This window comes from Triturus cristatus, chromosome 1_2 (assembly GCF_964204655.1).
Source record: "Triturus cristatus chromosome 1_2, aTriCri1.1, whole genome shotgun sequence".
NCBI classification, from domain to species: domain Eukaryota; kingdom Metazoa; phylum Chordata; class Amphibia; order Caudata; family Salamandridae; genus Triturus; species Triturus cristatus.
The window spans coordinates 710,976,112-710,993,939 of NC_140580.1; the positions used below are offsets into that span (position 1 = coordinate 710,976,112).

Consider the following 17,828-nt stretch of genomic DNA (forward strand, 5'->3'; position numbering starts at 1 on the left):
AACTTGCAGTGCTCCACTCGTAAGAGTGTGAAATTCGATGTGACCATAGATTTTAGATTCCAGAGATGTGCGTGTGTGGCTGAGGGCTGTTTCTATCTTCTCGACCACCTCCAGTACTGTATCCAGTTTAGTTGCGAGCGCCAAGTGTGTCGCCCCCGCATGCCTCAGCAGTCCCCCGCCATGTTAAGTCCTCCACACTCAGTGCTGTCGGCTGAAGGCCCTTTTCCTTCTCCCTTTTATGCTGTTCAGTCACACCTGTCGCCTCTTGACCCAACTGCTACTTGTTTGCGGTCTCTCAGCACTACCGTGTCGAGTGCAAACATTCCCTCAGTTCCTCAAAAGGATGTCCAACCAGTACCACTTCACACATCTCATTTAATAGGTATTCGTAGTGGGGAGCAATGCCGCTCACAATGGTGGCCAGATTGGTAGCAATTCAAGAGGACTGTGCAGGATAAAAGGGATGAGGTGCAGAGCAACGTAAGGATTCATCTGCCATCTTGGCTGGCTAGTCAGCATCTGTTTCAAGATTCATGATCATATATGAATTATATACCAGAGTGAAATAACACAAGCCCAGTAATATTTGGTAACTGGCATAAAAATTATGTTCAAATACAGGTAGGATTGAGTTGACCACACATGAAGTAATTAGATACAAGAGCAACATGTGCACTGGAAATTTCACTCTGCTGCAGCTACCGTGGCTGCCATGTTTCATAGCTGCAGGAGTTGACAACCTCCACAAGCATCAAAAAGAGGTGCAAAAGAAGACTGGGTGCTGCAACGGGAGAAACACGGAACGGCTCTCCGCATGGCTGATGGCCTGTGGAAATGTACTCCTCAATTTTGTCCTACTGGTGAATTTAGGAAACAAATATCTCCATCAAAGGTCAACGGTTTTCACAGTTTCATGTGGCAGTGCAACAGGTAGCCTATACATTTGTGGCCACTAAAATGTAATTGAAAATGCCCAACCTGTAATCAACCGGTAATAAGGCTTGGGAAGGATTTCCTAAACCTTACATTCCCGAAACCATGATCCAATCAAGTGGATTATTTTTATTCAAAGCTTTTGACTAGGAGGCCAACATATGTTTTCCTTTAAATGTTCTGTGCACAAGAACCCAGTTTTATTGTAGGAACCTATATTAACAGATCTCACCACTATAACCTAAAAGAAAAACTATCGGTTGATTTATGCTTTTGGCAGAGAGGGTACTCATTGCAACAGTGACGAAGTACCCTCTCCACCATAGGAAGTTTCACTCACGCCATTTAGAGTTGGGTGGAACTTCAGTATGTATGAACAGCGACTACTCCATCTCCCATGGCAAGGTGGTCACAGTTTTTATTTTTTTATTTTGAAAAACAAAATTCTGCTTTGAGATTTTGTTTTTGAAAATCAAAAAAATTTGAAAGTTTGATTATTGGCTCAGTCAAGTTGATCGAACCGTCAGTCAAACTTTCAAATCCTTTTCAGGAACCACTGTGACTACTGTTTCTGTAAATACTAGAGATGTACGTTAATTCTCTGAAATTGGCATATGACTTCTCCCTCAGGACGCTGGAGTACTTTACTCCGTGGGCCCAACGGAGTATGCTCTTGCGCTCCAAAGTCTAAATCAGGCCCTATGTTTTGTAATAAAAGAGATAGGGTCATATTATCAAGAACAGCAATAACAAATATCGCCGCTTTAGCGGCAGGAAAATGCTGCTAAAGCGGCGATAAGGGGCTTGATAATATGCCCTAGAGAATTCCAATAGAAGCCCAGGTTCTGGTGTGAAGGACATCAAACATGAGCTTTTATTGGAATTCTCAAGGGCATATTGTCAAGCCTCTTATCGCCGCTTTAGCGGCAGTTTTCTGCCGCTAAAGCGCCGATAATGTTAGCGCCGTTCTTGATAATATGGCCCATTGTCCGTTATTGAGTGTAGTGTGCACTGGTGAGTGTGAAAGGCCGTAGCAACAGTGAGTGGTGGCTTGTAGAAGGGAGTGGTGATAGGGTTAGCTCTACTGGTGCCTGCCTTCCATGCAGGTCATTCACTGCCCTGCCCATACCTAGGTACCAAGGACCCTCAATCTTGTAGTCACCTGAAGATGCTGGTGTCTCGATAACAACCCAGGCTTAGGCCCTTTTTGGTTTGCTTTTGACTCATTGCAAAACATATATATTTGCTAGTATACCCTAAATGGGCTGCTGATGCACATGATCATAGTTTAAGTAGGCATGCTAAGGTTTTCTGTTTAGCTGTGCTGTGAGGGGCCTCCGTACTTGTATGAAGGAGAAATGCATATCGCCCATAGTATAACGTGCTTAAACCTTCTAGCTAATAAATACTGTGACTGTTAACAATGGGTGATGTTAAGTATGACTGTTACATCCTCGTCAGTGCAGCACAACCCACCTCCCAAGCAGTATCTAACTTTAATTATGCACCCCCATTTTCATAATTTGCTTTTTATAGAACTAGAATTATTGCCTTGTGATGTTTCTGGTGGGATGTTACGATATTATGTAGATTTTTTTTTTTAAGTTGCATCTAAAATGGCCCCACAAATCAGTGCACCATCTGTGCTCCCGGAAGTTGGATCAATCTCCAGGCACGCGCACTTAGGCAAGCTTTCAGACCCCTCACAAGCTGCCGAACTCAGTTCAGATCCATATGGTCGAAATGATGATGCGCGTGCTCTCATTTCAGAACTGAAAAATGCATTCATTTGGGTGCTGGGTGGCAGTGTCCTCCTTGGAGCTGCCTTTGAGCTTCTGGGAGGTGAAGAGCAGCTGCTAATGTGCAATAATTGACTGTTCCACGCGTTGGGCCCAGAGACGAGGGCATCGAAGGAGCCGCGATAACAATTTCAGAAATGGCACTTGAATAGAAAGGCACCGAGTGGCTTCGGCAGATAATAATTCAGATAAGGCTTTAATTAAGTGCTCACACAAGATCACTGACAGGGAACCGTGCAGAGAGTGAGGGAACACAGCAGTCAAAAGGGATCAAAACACGTCGGTTGAGATGCCTGCCCTGAGGGTAACACTGAACCATGACGGGTTCAATATCACGGACTTGGTTATTATACTATACGTTTTACACCATTACGTTTAGGTTTGGAAAGTAATTGTGTTTTTAATAAACATTTTATGGTTCATTTTCAGATGCAGGGAAATCAGTTCTACTAACCACAATTGTTGGGCCAACAAAGCATGCTGGGCCGGATCACTATTTTTTTTAAACTTTGGTTAATTTATGTCCTTGGTGTTAAGTAAGGCAGTGCTTGATGCATGTGCCTTTCAAGGCTGTATTAGGAAAGCCTGTATCTGGCAAACACGTTTGGGCGTATTTGTATGTGGCATTTTTGTGGTGATAATGGGCGTGATACACAAAGGCAAACTTAGACCAAAAGTCTAAGTTTAGACCTGGATTCTAAGTTTAGACCTAAAGTCCAACTTTACTGCTACTAAGTTTACCTTTGTGAGTCAGGCCCAATGTGTTCTGTTGTTTTTTCTGTAGTTGAGTTTCAGCGCTGCATTATTACATTGCGTCTTTCTGTAGTTGATGTGTTTTGATCTGCTTTGGCAGTTTTTCGTTGTGTTGTGCAGTTATATTTTGATTGTGTTAGTATGTTCCTCTGTGTATGCTATGGGTTAACTTTTGAAGTGCCAACAAATGCTGCTTCATTTCTAGTGAAAAGCTGCACGTGCTGTTAACGGTCTAATGACAAGTAACCATTTGCCCATTTCTAAGGTGTTAAGAGAGAGCTGCTCCAGCTGTTCAAATATTTAAGACACCAGTCAGCTCAGACCTGAGGCAGAGACGCTTGTAATGCACACTTTATGTCATACAGTTCTGTCTCTGTCACAGCTGGTTTTTATAGGGCAGAAGTCGCTTCACACTGGTATAGACTTGTTGTCACCCAAGTCTAAGGTTTTACCTTCAGGTGGGCCAAGGCTGGAAGCTAAAGTCTGCAGGGTTCCATCAAGCTTGATAACCCAATGTTTCTGCAACAGCTAGTACAGTTCTTTCTGGTCATTGAGTCGGGATTCTAGGCACCAGGACTTGGATTAACTGTCCATTTCAATAGTTGCACGTGGCACAGACTGGGATAGTGCACTCTTTATCATGGATGCGTTGCCCCCAAGGCAGTACCAAACTCATGGCTGCCCCGGGAGGGCAGCGCATTCAGTAAAACAGAGAGGCTGCATAGAAGCAGCTCTGTGTTTCACAGTGCAGGAAGCAGCTGCCTGCGCTTTAAAGAGGGGACAGAGATCATCCCTGCATGCGGGTGCAGTGAATTAATGCACCCACCTGCTGAGGGATGCATGAAGGATCCATAGGACCCCCTTATCAACTCCAGGGAGCTGCCCTTAGGTGGCATACTAACAATGCACCACTTCCTTGTGGCACACTGTCAGTGCACCTCCTGAGGGCCTGCCTTCCTCTGTGCCCCTATCCATAATAGGTCTCAGCAGCAAAGAGATTCCCACAGTTCCAGTGCAGCCTTCTTCTTCATTTGTCTTCTTCCCAAGTCTAACAATATCTTGGGGAAATGGTGGCGAGGAGCCAGTCTTATTAGGTGCACCAGCCAATGACTGGAGAAATTTCCTTACCCTATTTTGCCTGTAGTCTTGCCATAAGGCCACCTCTTTTTGCAGCACTTCCTATTTGCTTTACTGTAAAAAATGCCCAAAAGCCCTAAATGCAAGTCGGTTAAGCCTTTCGTCTACAAAGAGGGTCTCTAGCTATCCCTTAATCACTTCCCTTTTTACATGAGATGACCTCCCCTTTGTCAGGGTCCAAACTTTTTACCCTCCTGCAAGTTCTTAGGGCTTGAAGATCTAGAATTGTCATGGGAATGAAAGGGAGCAGATCTCGTCGGTTCCATTGTCATCGCCAACTTGAACTAGGTCATTTTAAGTCTGTCCCTTGTTCTGCCAACTGTTCCCGTCCCCTACCAGACGGCAAATCCCTGCTAAGAGGTCAGATGTTGGAAACAGCCCTCCTTTCTTGGGCCCAGATGTCAAGACATTGTACTCTAAAGAGGGCAGGGGATGGCTCAAACCCCAGTCAACCAGTAACCAAATCTTTCATATCAATAATCTGATTTCACTATCAAATCAGATTTTGAAAAAAGAGTAAAATATAAAAAACAACGTTTTCTCAGTCAATGAATAGGCTGGAAGAATTGTGGGGGCCAATTGAAAAAACAAAAAATCAAAAGAGAAAAGATTGCCTTTCTTGCTCACATAATAATAACCTTCAGCCAAATCCTAACTGTTAATGCATCCCTAATCAAGTATTTACTCCTACAACCTCTGAAGCAAGCCAGGAGCATACCAAAATGATATAAAGAGCATAAAAGGAGGCAAGGTACATTTTTTGTCAATTCATTTTTAGCATTCATTTAATGAGTTCATCTCTAATATTCATGTTTCTGTTCCTAGCAGCAATTCAAAGCACCTTTTGAAATAACATTTTTCAGTTGATGAACAGTTTGACAAAAAAAGTCAGTCTTGCCAGCTTCGCCTGTCTCTATTATTTGTGTTATGGGGCCATTTAGGTGTTACTGGAAGTATTCTGTTTATGTCTGTCCAACCAAGAGATCCAATTTAATCAATTTAGGATCATCATCACAGTCTTTTCCTGCTGTTCTTCATTTCAGTGGCAGCCTTTTTTTCACTGCCTTCCTCTAACTGCCCGGTGTGTAGCATAATAACCTGTGACGAATGAACTTAATTGGGTGATCATACTCTATAATTTAGTTCTTAGGCTTGCTAAAGAAAATTAAAGGCTTTTTTTTTCCATTTTCATTAAGTCAATACCATATTCCCATGATACAATTTCAATTTTCGATCACGTGGAAAGATTTATTTGCAACTGATCATTTTGTTTTTTTACTATACTTTTTGCACCAACTGAGCAGGTCGAAATGTAGTCCTTGCACTGCGCAGCCATTTAAATGTTTTTTCACTGGGCAGATGATGCGACTGTCAGTGCAATCACTTTATTCTTGCTCTTTATTTTAGGAATTGTAGCTGTTTAGAGTACATGAGCTAGGGTATATTTTAAAGTATCTACTGTAGTTCTTTTTCCAAGCAGCTTCCTTGATTGCCAGCTCCAAAGTTTATGCTAAATATATTAGATCGCCTTCACAATATATTTACAAGTAAAAGATAAAGTTAAGCGTGCGTGTTCATTTTATGAGGACAACTCCCCTTTTTGTATTCACAAAGTTAGATTTAGACACATGAAGGGAGCCACTCACATAAGGATTTTCATGTAAGTAGATCTTTTGCTATCTACTCACAGGAGTGGAGAGTGGCGAGGGCTGGTATATCCTTGATTTAGTGCACGTACTCAGGCCTAGAACGTTTTATTCACCATCTCTTTTTTGTTTATTTACCATCTTAAAAAATTTGAATTTTATTCTGAGAAGTGCCTGAAGGAAATCCGTTTCCCATGGTGGGAAGGTGATTGGGACACGCCAAAATCGATAGTCCAGCAGGAGTATAGATAAGGCGCCTGAAATACAAACCAATGATGGATCTCAATTTCCAATTTGGAAAACATTTTGGTCAAAGCCTATTTACTTCCACATAGCAATTTCTTTGGACTTACAATGTTTTAATGCTGATTTCAAATTTCTCAATTATTATGCAACTCAATTTAGGATTTGTTAGTCGTAGATTATAAATCTTGTTCGCAAGTAGTGAATGTTGCTCGGCAGTGACCATTGCCTTCATTCACCCAGGTCGTCAGCTACAAACAGTGCTGTAGATGCAGGGTGTGAAGTGGAGGTGCAGAGACCCAAGCCTGCTGCATTAGCAAAACAGATTGAAAAGAAATGCCAAGAAAGGAGCCTTATGAGGAGTGTTTTGTTGGTGCTTTTTATGTAGTTCAGTTTTCTCTGACGAAGGCCTAGCTGCTTGTGTCAAACTGCAAAGGGTAAGCTAAGGATTCCTCAGGAATTTACTTGCTAGGCAATACATTGTTTTCACTTTGAGGGTGATCAGCCGTAGCTCATATCAAGACGAAAACTTATTTCCAGTGGCGGCTCCTCCGCAATGGCGGAGGAGTGTGGCCTCACTGCCTGGCTCAGAGCCAGCAAATGTCAAATAAAACGATGTTCTTGCATCGTTTTATTTTGCATTTGCCGGCGCTTAGCCAGCGATGTTGGGAGGGGCGGGGCCGAGGCATGGGCAGGAGGAGAAGGTGTGCTACATGCACTCCACTGCCTAAGTGCTCATGTGTGTTTGGCCGGCCGTCTCAGGCTGACCAAAACACACATGCGCACTTAGGTTTTCTCCAGCCCAGCTGCATTGAGCAGCCAGGCTGGAGCAACCACACAGGCTCACTGGTCTGAGCAGAGTGTCTTTCCTGCCTGCTCAGATCAATCCGCGCGCTACAGAACATGGACAGGGAGTCGTTCCAAGGGGCTGCTGGGACCAGACAGGAAGAGGAGAGGCGGCGAGACGAACCGCGACGCTGGAGGTGGAGGTGGCCAATGGCAAAAGGGACTTTTTTTAATATATATTGTGTTTCTAACCCCCACGCGACCCCGCCCGCACCACCACGCTTTGTTTATGGTGGCGACTGCTGCTTATTTCCTGTATAGTTTATCAATCTACATGCCTGTGCCATCTAATACAAATAATGGAAAATCCTAAAATGCCACAGGGGTATAACTATACTTAGCTTATTAAAGCAAAGTTCACCTTGCTGTCATAGAGTTTTGCCACACATATATTTAGGGACTAATAAATCACATCCAGAATAACGAATAAAAAATATTCAAATTCCATATAAGATTCATAGATAAGAAGTCAAATATAATCCTGCTCCCCCCACCCCCACCCGCTGCATATTTTGGTTGCTAGGACATTCTATCAAAAGCAAAATAATAAATTAAGCCTGGAGAATCATAGTTGTATGTAAAGGTGAAAAAACAAATCACTTATTGTAGGATAATGGTTATGCTTCCAAACCATCATTATGTCTTTCAAATTCATCCACATCTACAACAAAGCCAAACATATGTCTGGGAAGTAATCACTCACGGGATGTATGATACAGATTCTACACTGTTTTAGAAGTGAATGTTTTACTCATTTATGAGCCTTCCTTAAAATAGCTCTAGAACTTGCAAAAGAGCGTGGCAAAGAGTCTCATTCTCGGATCTAAGGCCACTAGGAGACAGAAGATATAAGGCAGTCAATCTTTTCCAAGTCAGGATGAAAAGGGAATTGTTTTCCCCAGCCCTGCCATTTCTGCCCGGAGCATCTGCCAATTATCCATTTACTAGTTAAAGAGAGCCCAAATGTGACCCTAATGAGTGGGTTCAACTTAACCCAAGCTTTAATGATGTACATGAATCCCTGGACTTCTGCCACACTACTGCACACATTTAGACATGCAAGCACCAATTCTAAATTGTGTTGTATCTGTCCTGTCACAGTCAGTAAATAATACTGAACTGGCATGACCACATAGCAGTGACCAGGGGCGTCCCTATATTTGTACTGAAAATCCCAGAAGTGAAAAAGTCAAGTTCAACCACCACACTTCCTGCCCCCTGCACACCTCCTGCCTGCCAACAGTGGACTGTTAGTTTCAGACAGAGGTCGCTGCCTGATGACATGCGAAGCTAATCCCCAAAGGAGGCTTCCATATTGAGGCTCATAGTGCTAAACTGACATGTTACTTTTTTGCTACTTCTGATAGTTCACTCACAATTCAGTTTTTTCAGTGAGTCAGTGTTTTAATCCTTCATGGATTTTTACATGAATTGTGACCCTCATGATGAGTGGTCGTCCCTGGAATTCACGTCCTGCCTCCTTCAGAATTGCCTTTTCTGGGGCCCCTGTATTTTCGGGAGTGGGGTAACAATGGGAAATTTAAGATTTTCGGAAATAAAATGCGGGAATCGGTGCTTCCGCACTCATTTCCCGCATGTAGATTTTGGCTGTTTACAGCAGCTGAAATCTCCATTTGAATCACAAGCAACTTGTAAACCTATGGACCCAGTAACTTCTGTCAAAAATAATGGGCATTTCATAATGAGGGCCAAAATGTCTTATACAGTCCATATAGAGGCCACTCACCCCTGACGACTGGAACTCATTGCCGATGCAGGGTGAGAAGTTGTTTATTCTGCAGGAGGCAGATGTTGGATGTAGCTTGGAAGCTATTTCATATCTAGAACTTCCATCATGAAGTTTTCCCAAAAAATGACATCCATTGGTCATAAAGGATGCACCCCTTACTTGGTAGGGCATCATTGATTGAAGCATCCTTAAAACATGTTTTTTTCCAGAACCTTTTGTCAAAGTAATGAGGTAGTGTAACTGGATCTGCTGTCATAAATATATTTCTGTACTACTACCCATCAAAAAGAAATGCACTTGAGTTAATGTCCAATTGATGCAAACAGCACCATAGTTTTAATTAATTTGGTAAAAAGTACATCTTAAGACCAAAGACATAAGTACAGGTGTTTCTAAGAAAGAACCAATCTGGAAAGCTCATGTAATGCAACTGCTGCTATGTAAAGCTCTCTGATACCCGATTCGGGTCAAGTTCGCGCTATATAAAACTCTGGAAAAAAAAAAGGAAAGAAGTACTTTACATTGAAAAGCTGGGGGATGGTAGGGTAGGAATAATGGCTAAAGGCAGGGGGATACTTGAAATTGTGCACTACAATAGTGTGGAGTGGGAGGGGCCTCGCCTATGTGGAGTCAGGAGGCATAAGTTCCTTTGTCAGTCCTTTCCAGTGGTTCAAAGAAATGACATACGTCAAGGTACTGGTTATTTCACCGCGATGTAACATTTGCTACATTGTGAGGCCTTGAAGATGTAGTAGCAGAAGAGGAAGGGGAAGAAGAAGGAGAAAAAGGATACATTATTGCCACCTAGGGAACCAAATATGCCATATACATTTAGCAATAACAAATAGATATAATACACAATGAACAATCTTATTTTTAAATTTTGTCGCTGCCAGATGTTTACACCTCAATGCTTCTCATTTTAAATACCGCAGGAGGATGAGACACAGAGTGGCCTCGCTAGTCTTCACACTTTCCGGTTGGTCAGCGGTCTCTTCTGTGGATCATGCGTAAAGACAATTAGGCCCAGATTTAGTAACATTTTACATCGACAATGCGTCACCTTTTTAACGCATCCCTATGGTAAATGTATATCTGAGTTTACTGTACAAAGACTTATTTGTGTGACTTTGTGTAGCTTAGTAAGAAATAAGTAGCACAAGGTAGTACATGCGTAGGGGAGGCATTTCCATATGTCCACCCATGGATTTTTGACCAAACCCAAATTTACTAAAGACAGTAAACCTGGTCTGCACCTAAACCTGAGGCTGGCATAACAAGGGGAAATATCTTCATTTCTGCTCGATACAGACTAGTTGGGCAGGCCGTATAGTAGCAAATGCAAGTCATAGACTACAGATATCAATTGATTTGTTTCTCCAGCTTATGGTTCTACTCATTGTGTTGACTTCCCCTACATCAAGAGGGAGTGCCACAGTAGAAGTCTTGTAACATCAGCATGATATCAAGAAACTAATACATTACCAAATGTTTTGTGTGTTTTAGGTAAACTTGTAATGATTGTTACCGAGTACATGGAAAATGGGTCTTTGGACACCTTCCTCAAGGTAAACACAGATCTTATTTTGTTAAAAATGAATGTTTGATATGGGTATCTTTTGTCTGCTCTCAGGCTGTTCAGGGTTAAAAATAAAACGCAAAAGTTTTCTATCACTATTGCTCTACCCTGATTGATTAATTGATAGATTGATTGATTTCAATGTTTCTTGAATGCTAATATCCACTTGTCAGGGCATCATGAAACTGAGGGAAAACATGAGAAAACAAGGTAGGAGGTAAAGTTAGGAAACTCAGAGAAAGATAACTTTCCTGAAACATAAATTACCATGGATGAACTCAACAGTGAGAAGTACATTTTTCTTTGCTATAAGTCCCAAATAAGAGAAAATAGAAAAAATCCCTATGATAGAACCTCTTAATATGCAGAACTTTGAGAAGAAACTGGGCAATCGGACGAAGGTCCCTGAGGGGGCGACAGGAAGAAAAAAATGACGCCAAATTGATTTCTCAGTTCCATAGGTGGCACCGTGCATCAAGCAATGAAGGGCAAGATGTACAAAATATTTTTGCTGTTGCAAACGGCCCGATTTGCAGAATCGGGACATTTGCGACCAGAAAAATGCTTTTTTAAATGTACAAAATGTGATTTGGTAACTTGTTGCTCAATGCCATTATGCATTTGCGATTCAGTATCTGGAAGGGACGTGTTTAGGGTGTTCCATCCAAATTCCGAATTGGTATGGTATGTGTTACTGTTTTGCGACCAAATTCCAGTCGTAAAATGCCAATTCTTTACCACTATTTTAAAAGTGGTGGTAACACATTCGCAAAAGGGAAGGGGGCCCCTATCGACTCCAGCCCCTTTAAGAATGTTGAAAAAATATTTTTTAAGTGCAGGCAGCGGTCCCACAGACCACTGCCTACCCATAAAATATGAATCTTAAGTATTTCGTGTTTTTTCTTTCTAAACACATCCCTGTATTCCTTTAAGGAAAATGGGATGCATTAAAAAATATATATTGCTTTATTTAAAAGCATTTACAGACATAGTGGTCTGCTGACCCCAGCTGACCACCATCTCTGTGATGGATGCGATTCCTAAAGGGTCGCAAATTGCGACCTACCTCCTTAATATACATGAGGTAGGTCTATTGGCGACCCACTAGGAATCATTATTGAAACTCAAAAAGGTTTCATACATGAAGAATACCGATTTCCTAATTGCGATTCGTACTTAATTGCAATTAGGAAACCTGTATTCCTACTGTACAGTATATCTGGCCCTTAATTACTTATTCCAATGTGCCTTCTTTTCTCACTTTAAAATCTCACTTATGGGGATCTCATTTGTATGCATTATAGGCTAATAATATCATTGATATGGTATAAAAATGTTTCCAGTCATTCCTTCGCTTTTACTTGTAGAGTGGTTACATTTATGCTGCACTCCAGGACGTTGGCGGGCTACCTTTTTAGTGGACCACCTTTTGAGGTCTGCCTGGTCAATGCATCCGTCTGAGGGAACTATAGAGTTTTCAATATGCAGAGGGTGGCCTTTGCTTTAGCCCTTTCCAGTCATGAGCTTGTTTCAACCAGTCTCCTCTAGCTGATTTGTGACTTTATCAATCACATCTTGAATCTGCCAATCTGTCAATGCATGCCTCACCTCATGCTCTTGGCAATTTGAGGTAGCATTCCACATCCTATGAAGTGTTTCCAGTCAAGATATGAGTTGCATTATTTTAATCATGTCACAATTTAGTGAATGCAGATACTATCTTGGAAAGAAAGAAGGCTTTTGTGGAAAAAACAATATTACTAAAATAAAACAATTATTTTATTTAAACTAAGACCTCACAAAGAAGATTTAGCATTTAGATACTTGTCTTGATGAACTTTGCTAATACTTTAATCCAGCGTCTGCCTCATTCCTTAGGTTGAATAAGCAAGTTTCTTTTAAATATGGGTTTGTTTTATTTCTCTATTTATTGGAAGTGCCAATATGGTCCATCCTTTAGGTCAGTTGTGTGGGTGCGCTCCTGTGGTCTTTCTTCTACATTGCTGACGTCATGCAATGTTAATTTTAAATATAAGAACAAATGGCTGATATCTTTAAATGGACCTTTTTATTGAAGGTAATAGAAATCGTAAGACGTCACTGATTTTCAACATAACTCAAGTTGTTAACCATTTTTCTGTATATGTACTTCCATCATTTGAAATGCATATTGTGAATAATGAGTGTGAGAAAATGCTTGGTCATTCATTGCTGGTTTTGTATACGCTTCACACTGGGGCATTGCTGCTCAGGGTCCAGTGTATGCTTTCTGACTCCCTAAAGCATGTAGAAATTGGCAAATTCCTGTTTAACCTATTTAACTCTTCTATAAGGCCATTGTATATGGTGTCGAGACTACACTCATTCCATCTAAAGTTAAAAACCACCTGTGGACTGAAGCACCTAATATAACCTCCACTACAGTAGCAGGAAAAGCATGGCTTGAGGCCTACGCTGTGTAGCCTGACAGCAACCGTTTGAACTCTGCTGCATAGACCTATCTGTCAAATATCACACTTTTAACAGAAAGGAAAAAATATATATTAAATAAGCTACTCCTAATCACACCTCACTGTCCACAGGGAAGGGTGCATAATAATTAAGAATGGAACATGTATGATATGAGAATGACGTGTGTTCCGACTGGGACTAGACAGAGAATTTGTCGCTGGTCAGCTGTAACTGGCATATAGGAAATGTCAAAATGTAGATTGTATACTTACTTCAGTCTATAACATTTGACCTGTACCAGATACAGTCTCCATTCAAGAACATATTTTTATATTTAATAAAAATCCAATCTATCAGTGAAGTTGGATTATTAATAAATATATGGAAAATGTAACTTTTAGAAAGTTATCTTTACCTTGCCTGAAGCTGCTTAAGGCTAATTTGTAATAGCTCTCCAGCAACTTGCCTGACTGTACTTAGCCAGCATGAGGTGTGAAATATTTGTGAAAACTTCTCCCACAGCAGAAAGTATGGCCAGGGTGTGGGCAAGTGTTTTTCTTCCCCTTGCAAGAAGACCAGTTATTGTGGATCCAGGAACTTCATTAACTTGAAAGGGGATTGCAAATGCATGTAAATGACCTGGGGGAAGCAGCCTTTGTATCGATGAGGTTGGCACTAACTCAGTGGGAGGGATATTGTTTTAGAGTAAACACAGGGGAGGGGACTGCACATTTTCCTGACTATACCCCTGGGATCGAGCTCGTCATCTGCACGAAGGCCACCCTTGTGATTGGCAAGCAGCCATCAAACAACGCGGACGCCTAGATTCATTCATTCACCAGCGCCGGAAACCCAATTTTAACCTCACTCTACAGAATTGCAGTCGGGCTCCCACTCCGATTGAACTTATTGTAGCCCCCAACCGCGGACAGCCCTCCGTTTCCCTCCGCGCTTACTTGATCACGGCAGTGCGCTCTCAGGCGTGTCATTAATTAGTCCTGATGATGATCTATATATCCTGTAATAGATCGAAATGTCGTCGACCTGCTGAACAGCATGCACGTTAAACACATATGTTAAAAGTTGTGCATCACTGTTTAATTTCTAAATAGCTTGCCCCTTTATTTTCTATCGGCGTTAGCTTGGTTGTTTAGCCTGAAAAATGTCTTCAAAAATTGTGATTGTCTTTAAATGTTTTGTTTGTTGAAGGACACAGGACTGTGTCCCACTCTATTCTGCTTTTTGTAAATCCAATTTATTACAGTGAATATTAAATCCACATGTCCGGCTGGACATCTCTAATTAATATAGTACTGATTCTGGTCTATATTTATTGTTCTTACACCAAAGTGATTTTGAAGGACCAATTGTTTTTCAAAACCATACCCCTGGGAAGGCACACTAGCTCTGCACAAGTGGAGAATGCTTGTCCCCACTTGGACTTTGGAAATCTAGTGCACTGTGGTATTGTTTCCAGTAAAGGAAACAGGAGCTGCTGAAAAAGTGGGTAGGGTCGCCCCTGGGAACCTTTACTCCATTGGTTATGCCACTAGCTGGTGTCAGGCATAAATGTGGAAACCCAATGCACCATCCTTGGAAACCTTTAGAGGCCTAAAGAAGAAAAGAAGGACTGTGCCAGCTGTTTGAGACCTGTGAGGAGACCTGAAGGTTGGGGCCTGCTTTCACTTGTACCTTGGACAAACAAGTGGACTCCAAAAGTCAGTTTGCTGTCCTCCTGGGTAGCTGTATGGACACAAAAAGCTGCAAGACGCCTTTTCCTAAAGTTTCCTGCTCACCATTGCAACTAGACCTGGACTGGAACCTGCTATTGGCCTCTTCCTGACACCCAGAGAATCTCTAAGTGCTCCCCCACCCCTCGAGTTCAAGGGGCCTTAGAAGTGTAATCATGTGGTTGTCTGGGCACTAGTAGAAAGTATAAAATAGTTTTTAAATCTTTCCTCCAGTGCTCCAGAGACTCAGTGGGAGCCACCAGTAAAAGCTTCTGACCCACAGTTCCACACCATCAGTGATATAATTTCAACATTGTCCCACTCAAAGACCCCATCAGCTCTGAAAAATTACCAAGTCCCATTCTGTGTTGTTACTTTTAACATTTTCAGTGAGAAATCTACAAAGCTCCTGAACCCCAACGCGACCATTCTGTTTCAGACATCTGGTCTTCAGTTCCTCTACGGTGACTGCTTTTTCAGCGGCGACTCGTTCAAGATTTGTTATTCTCAAAAAAACACAAGGTCTTACAAGAAGTTTTATGTTTTTCTTCCAAAAAGTGCCACATTTCCATTCAGAAATATGACTTAGAAACTTTTACAAACTTTTTGACTTCCAGGCTTTCAACAGGATTAATCCACTTAGTATATGCAACCGGGGCTCCATGATAGTTGGCCTGAAATCACACCTAGATCCTTATCTACCACCTCAATAGACTGTCATTGGCATTTAGTATTTTTTGGAGCTATACTTAAATCTTTAAAAATAATTTTGCCATTGTTGGATTCTAGTTAATTTGGTGTCATTTTGCTTATTGAATGTTTCTCAGTTTTTATAAATTGCAGTGGGATTTTTTATTGTTTTGTGTCTCATGCTTTTAACTGTTTTGGTAGTCATGAATGCTTTACACTTTTTTCATTAAGTTAAACCTCTGCTCTGCCATTGCTGTCAGGGGCTAAGCTAAGGTTTACATTTTTGACTATCCCTAACAGGCCAGTGGCTTTATTACTTGAGATGGACTATCAATCACTCCAATTAATAATTCACTTTCTTACCAGCATTTGTTCATTTCCTAAATCCTAGATTACATGTGGTGGAAGTTAACAAGCAAAATTAGGATTCATTATTCTTTCAAAAACTATATCGCATCAAAAGCTGAAATCACGCTAATACGTAATAATATTAAGGGATGTATTTTTCTTCTAAGAATGAAAAATAAATATTTAGAGTTCTGCACAGTGTTCTGGCTATGTGGATATTGTATAGGGATTGTGGGTCTGTAGATATCCTAAAAAGGTCTTGCCTGTACATTTCCACAAAAAAAGTATTTCCTAAGCGTGGTTTCCTGTAAATTAATTTATCTGAGCTTGTTAAGCTTTCAATAACGAAAGTTACATTATTTAAGGGGTTACTGAAAGTAAGGCAGGCTGTAGTTGTTCTGTAAGGGCAGCACGGGGATTTGCTCAGCAGCAGGTGGCAAACTACAGTCTGCCATATTTAGAGATCACCATCTTCCTGATGGAGATCTCTATATCTTCAGAGGAGCCACTGCAACAGTAGCTTCTCTGCAGGTACCAGAGCTTTACTGAGAGGCTGCCATATTTAATGAGACCGATCTGCAAAGTATTTTGTTTTTCAAAAACAAACTCCAACCAAAAGCAGGAGATTGATTTTGAAAAACAAACAATAAATATCCCTGATAGGCTGGGAGTTTTCTCACAACATGGGCAGGTCATTTTTCTGCTTTCCTCTTTGGGACCAACATAATAGTCCCGGCAGTCTTGAACAGAAAAAAAAGTACATTGAAAAGTCCACCTTAATTCTGGCAGATGATCTGAGATACTGAGGCAATGGCCCATTGTCTGGGGCCATCTGGATAAGGACTCCACTAGGCCTGGGCGGTGAACTCCACTCCGTTCACAGAGTTTGCAGAGTTTTCCGCGCTCCGCAGGAGTTTTTTCTCGCTCACGCTCACCAAAGTTACGTTGGCAAGTGAGGAATATCCAACATTAGACCACCTACCAGCAAGATTTCTCAACGCAGGTAGTCACGGATGATTGTGATCGCTCACATTGAGAAACCATCCGTTCGCATTGAGGAAGCTGCCGCTCAAGTAGAAAATCTACTCCAGTGGCAGAAAGAAGCAACGCACTCCACTGCTTGCGAAACGCCATGTATCATGGCAGGGTTTTTGGGTCTGCGAATTCCACCCAGGCCTACTCTCCACCAGTAGAGAACCCTGTCTGCTAAACACCAAATAAGCCCCTTAATAATAAAAGATGTATTGTTTTTCCTGCATGCTTTGTGATGAAGTTGATTCTAACCTGTTTTTATCTCTTTTATTTTAGACCACCCTGTTTTTGGGCTTGTGCTGTGAGTGAGTGTCCCTAACTGAATCTCATTCAGCTTTGAGTGCTAGCCATCTGTGCTCACATAATAAAATATGGTGCACTGTTATGTAGCTGGAATAGGAGACTCTGCTCTGGTTATCCCTGTGTGAACATTAGTGTGTACACATGTGCGGGCTGTGTGATTGGGATTACTGTCTTTCTGCGCCCTTCCAGGGAGGCAGATGGGGCAATAGCCTCTGATGGGGGGGGGGGCAGAAAGCACACTAGGCACCAGGGAATTGTTTTAAAATGTATTTAGGGGTGAGGGCTGCCCAAAATGGGCATACCAAAGCCCCCACCCACCCAAAAAAGTCCACATTTTTTCTGCCCTCCAGGAGGCAGATGGGGGCAATAGCCCCTGATTTGCCCCCCGGGGAGGGCAGAAAGCCCACTAGGCATTAGAAATTGTTTATTTTTTGTTTATACGTAGGGGTGGGGGCTGCCAAAAATGGGCATGCCAATGCACCCACCCCCCAAAACGAATTCCACAGTCTTTCTGCCTCCCACGGGAGGCAGATGGGGGCAATAGTCCCTAATCTGCCCCGAGGGGGGGCAGAAAGCCCACTAGATCCC

The 17,828-nt window shown here is 41.9% G+C and overlaps 1 protein-coding gene across 1 annotated transcript in view; it reads left to right on the forward strand.

The window, feature by feature from the left end:
• The window catches only part of EPHA8 (EPH receptor A8), an 876,683-nt gene that overhangs the window by 797,991 nt on the left and 60,864 nt on the right, over positions 1 to 17,828 (forward strand). The window contains exon 11 of the mRNA XM_085608587.1: positions 10,614 to 10,675. Coding sequence (XP_085464713.1) covers positions 10,614 to 10,675 — 62 coding nt within the window. The remainder of the gene's footprint in view (positions 1 to 10,613; positions 10,676 to 17,828) is intronic.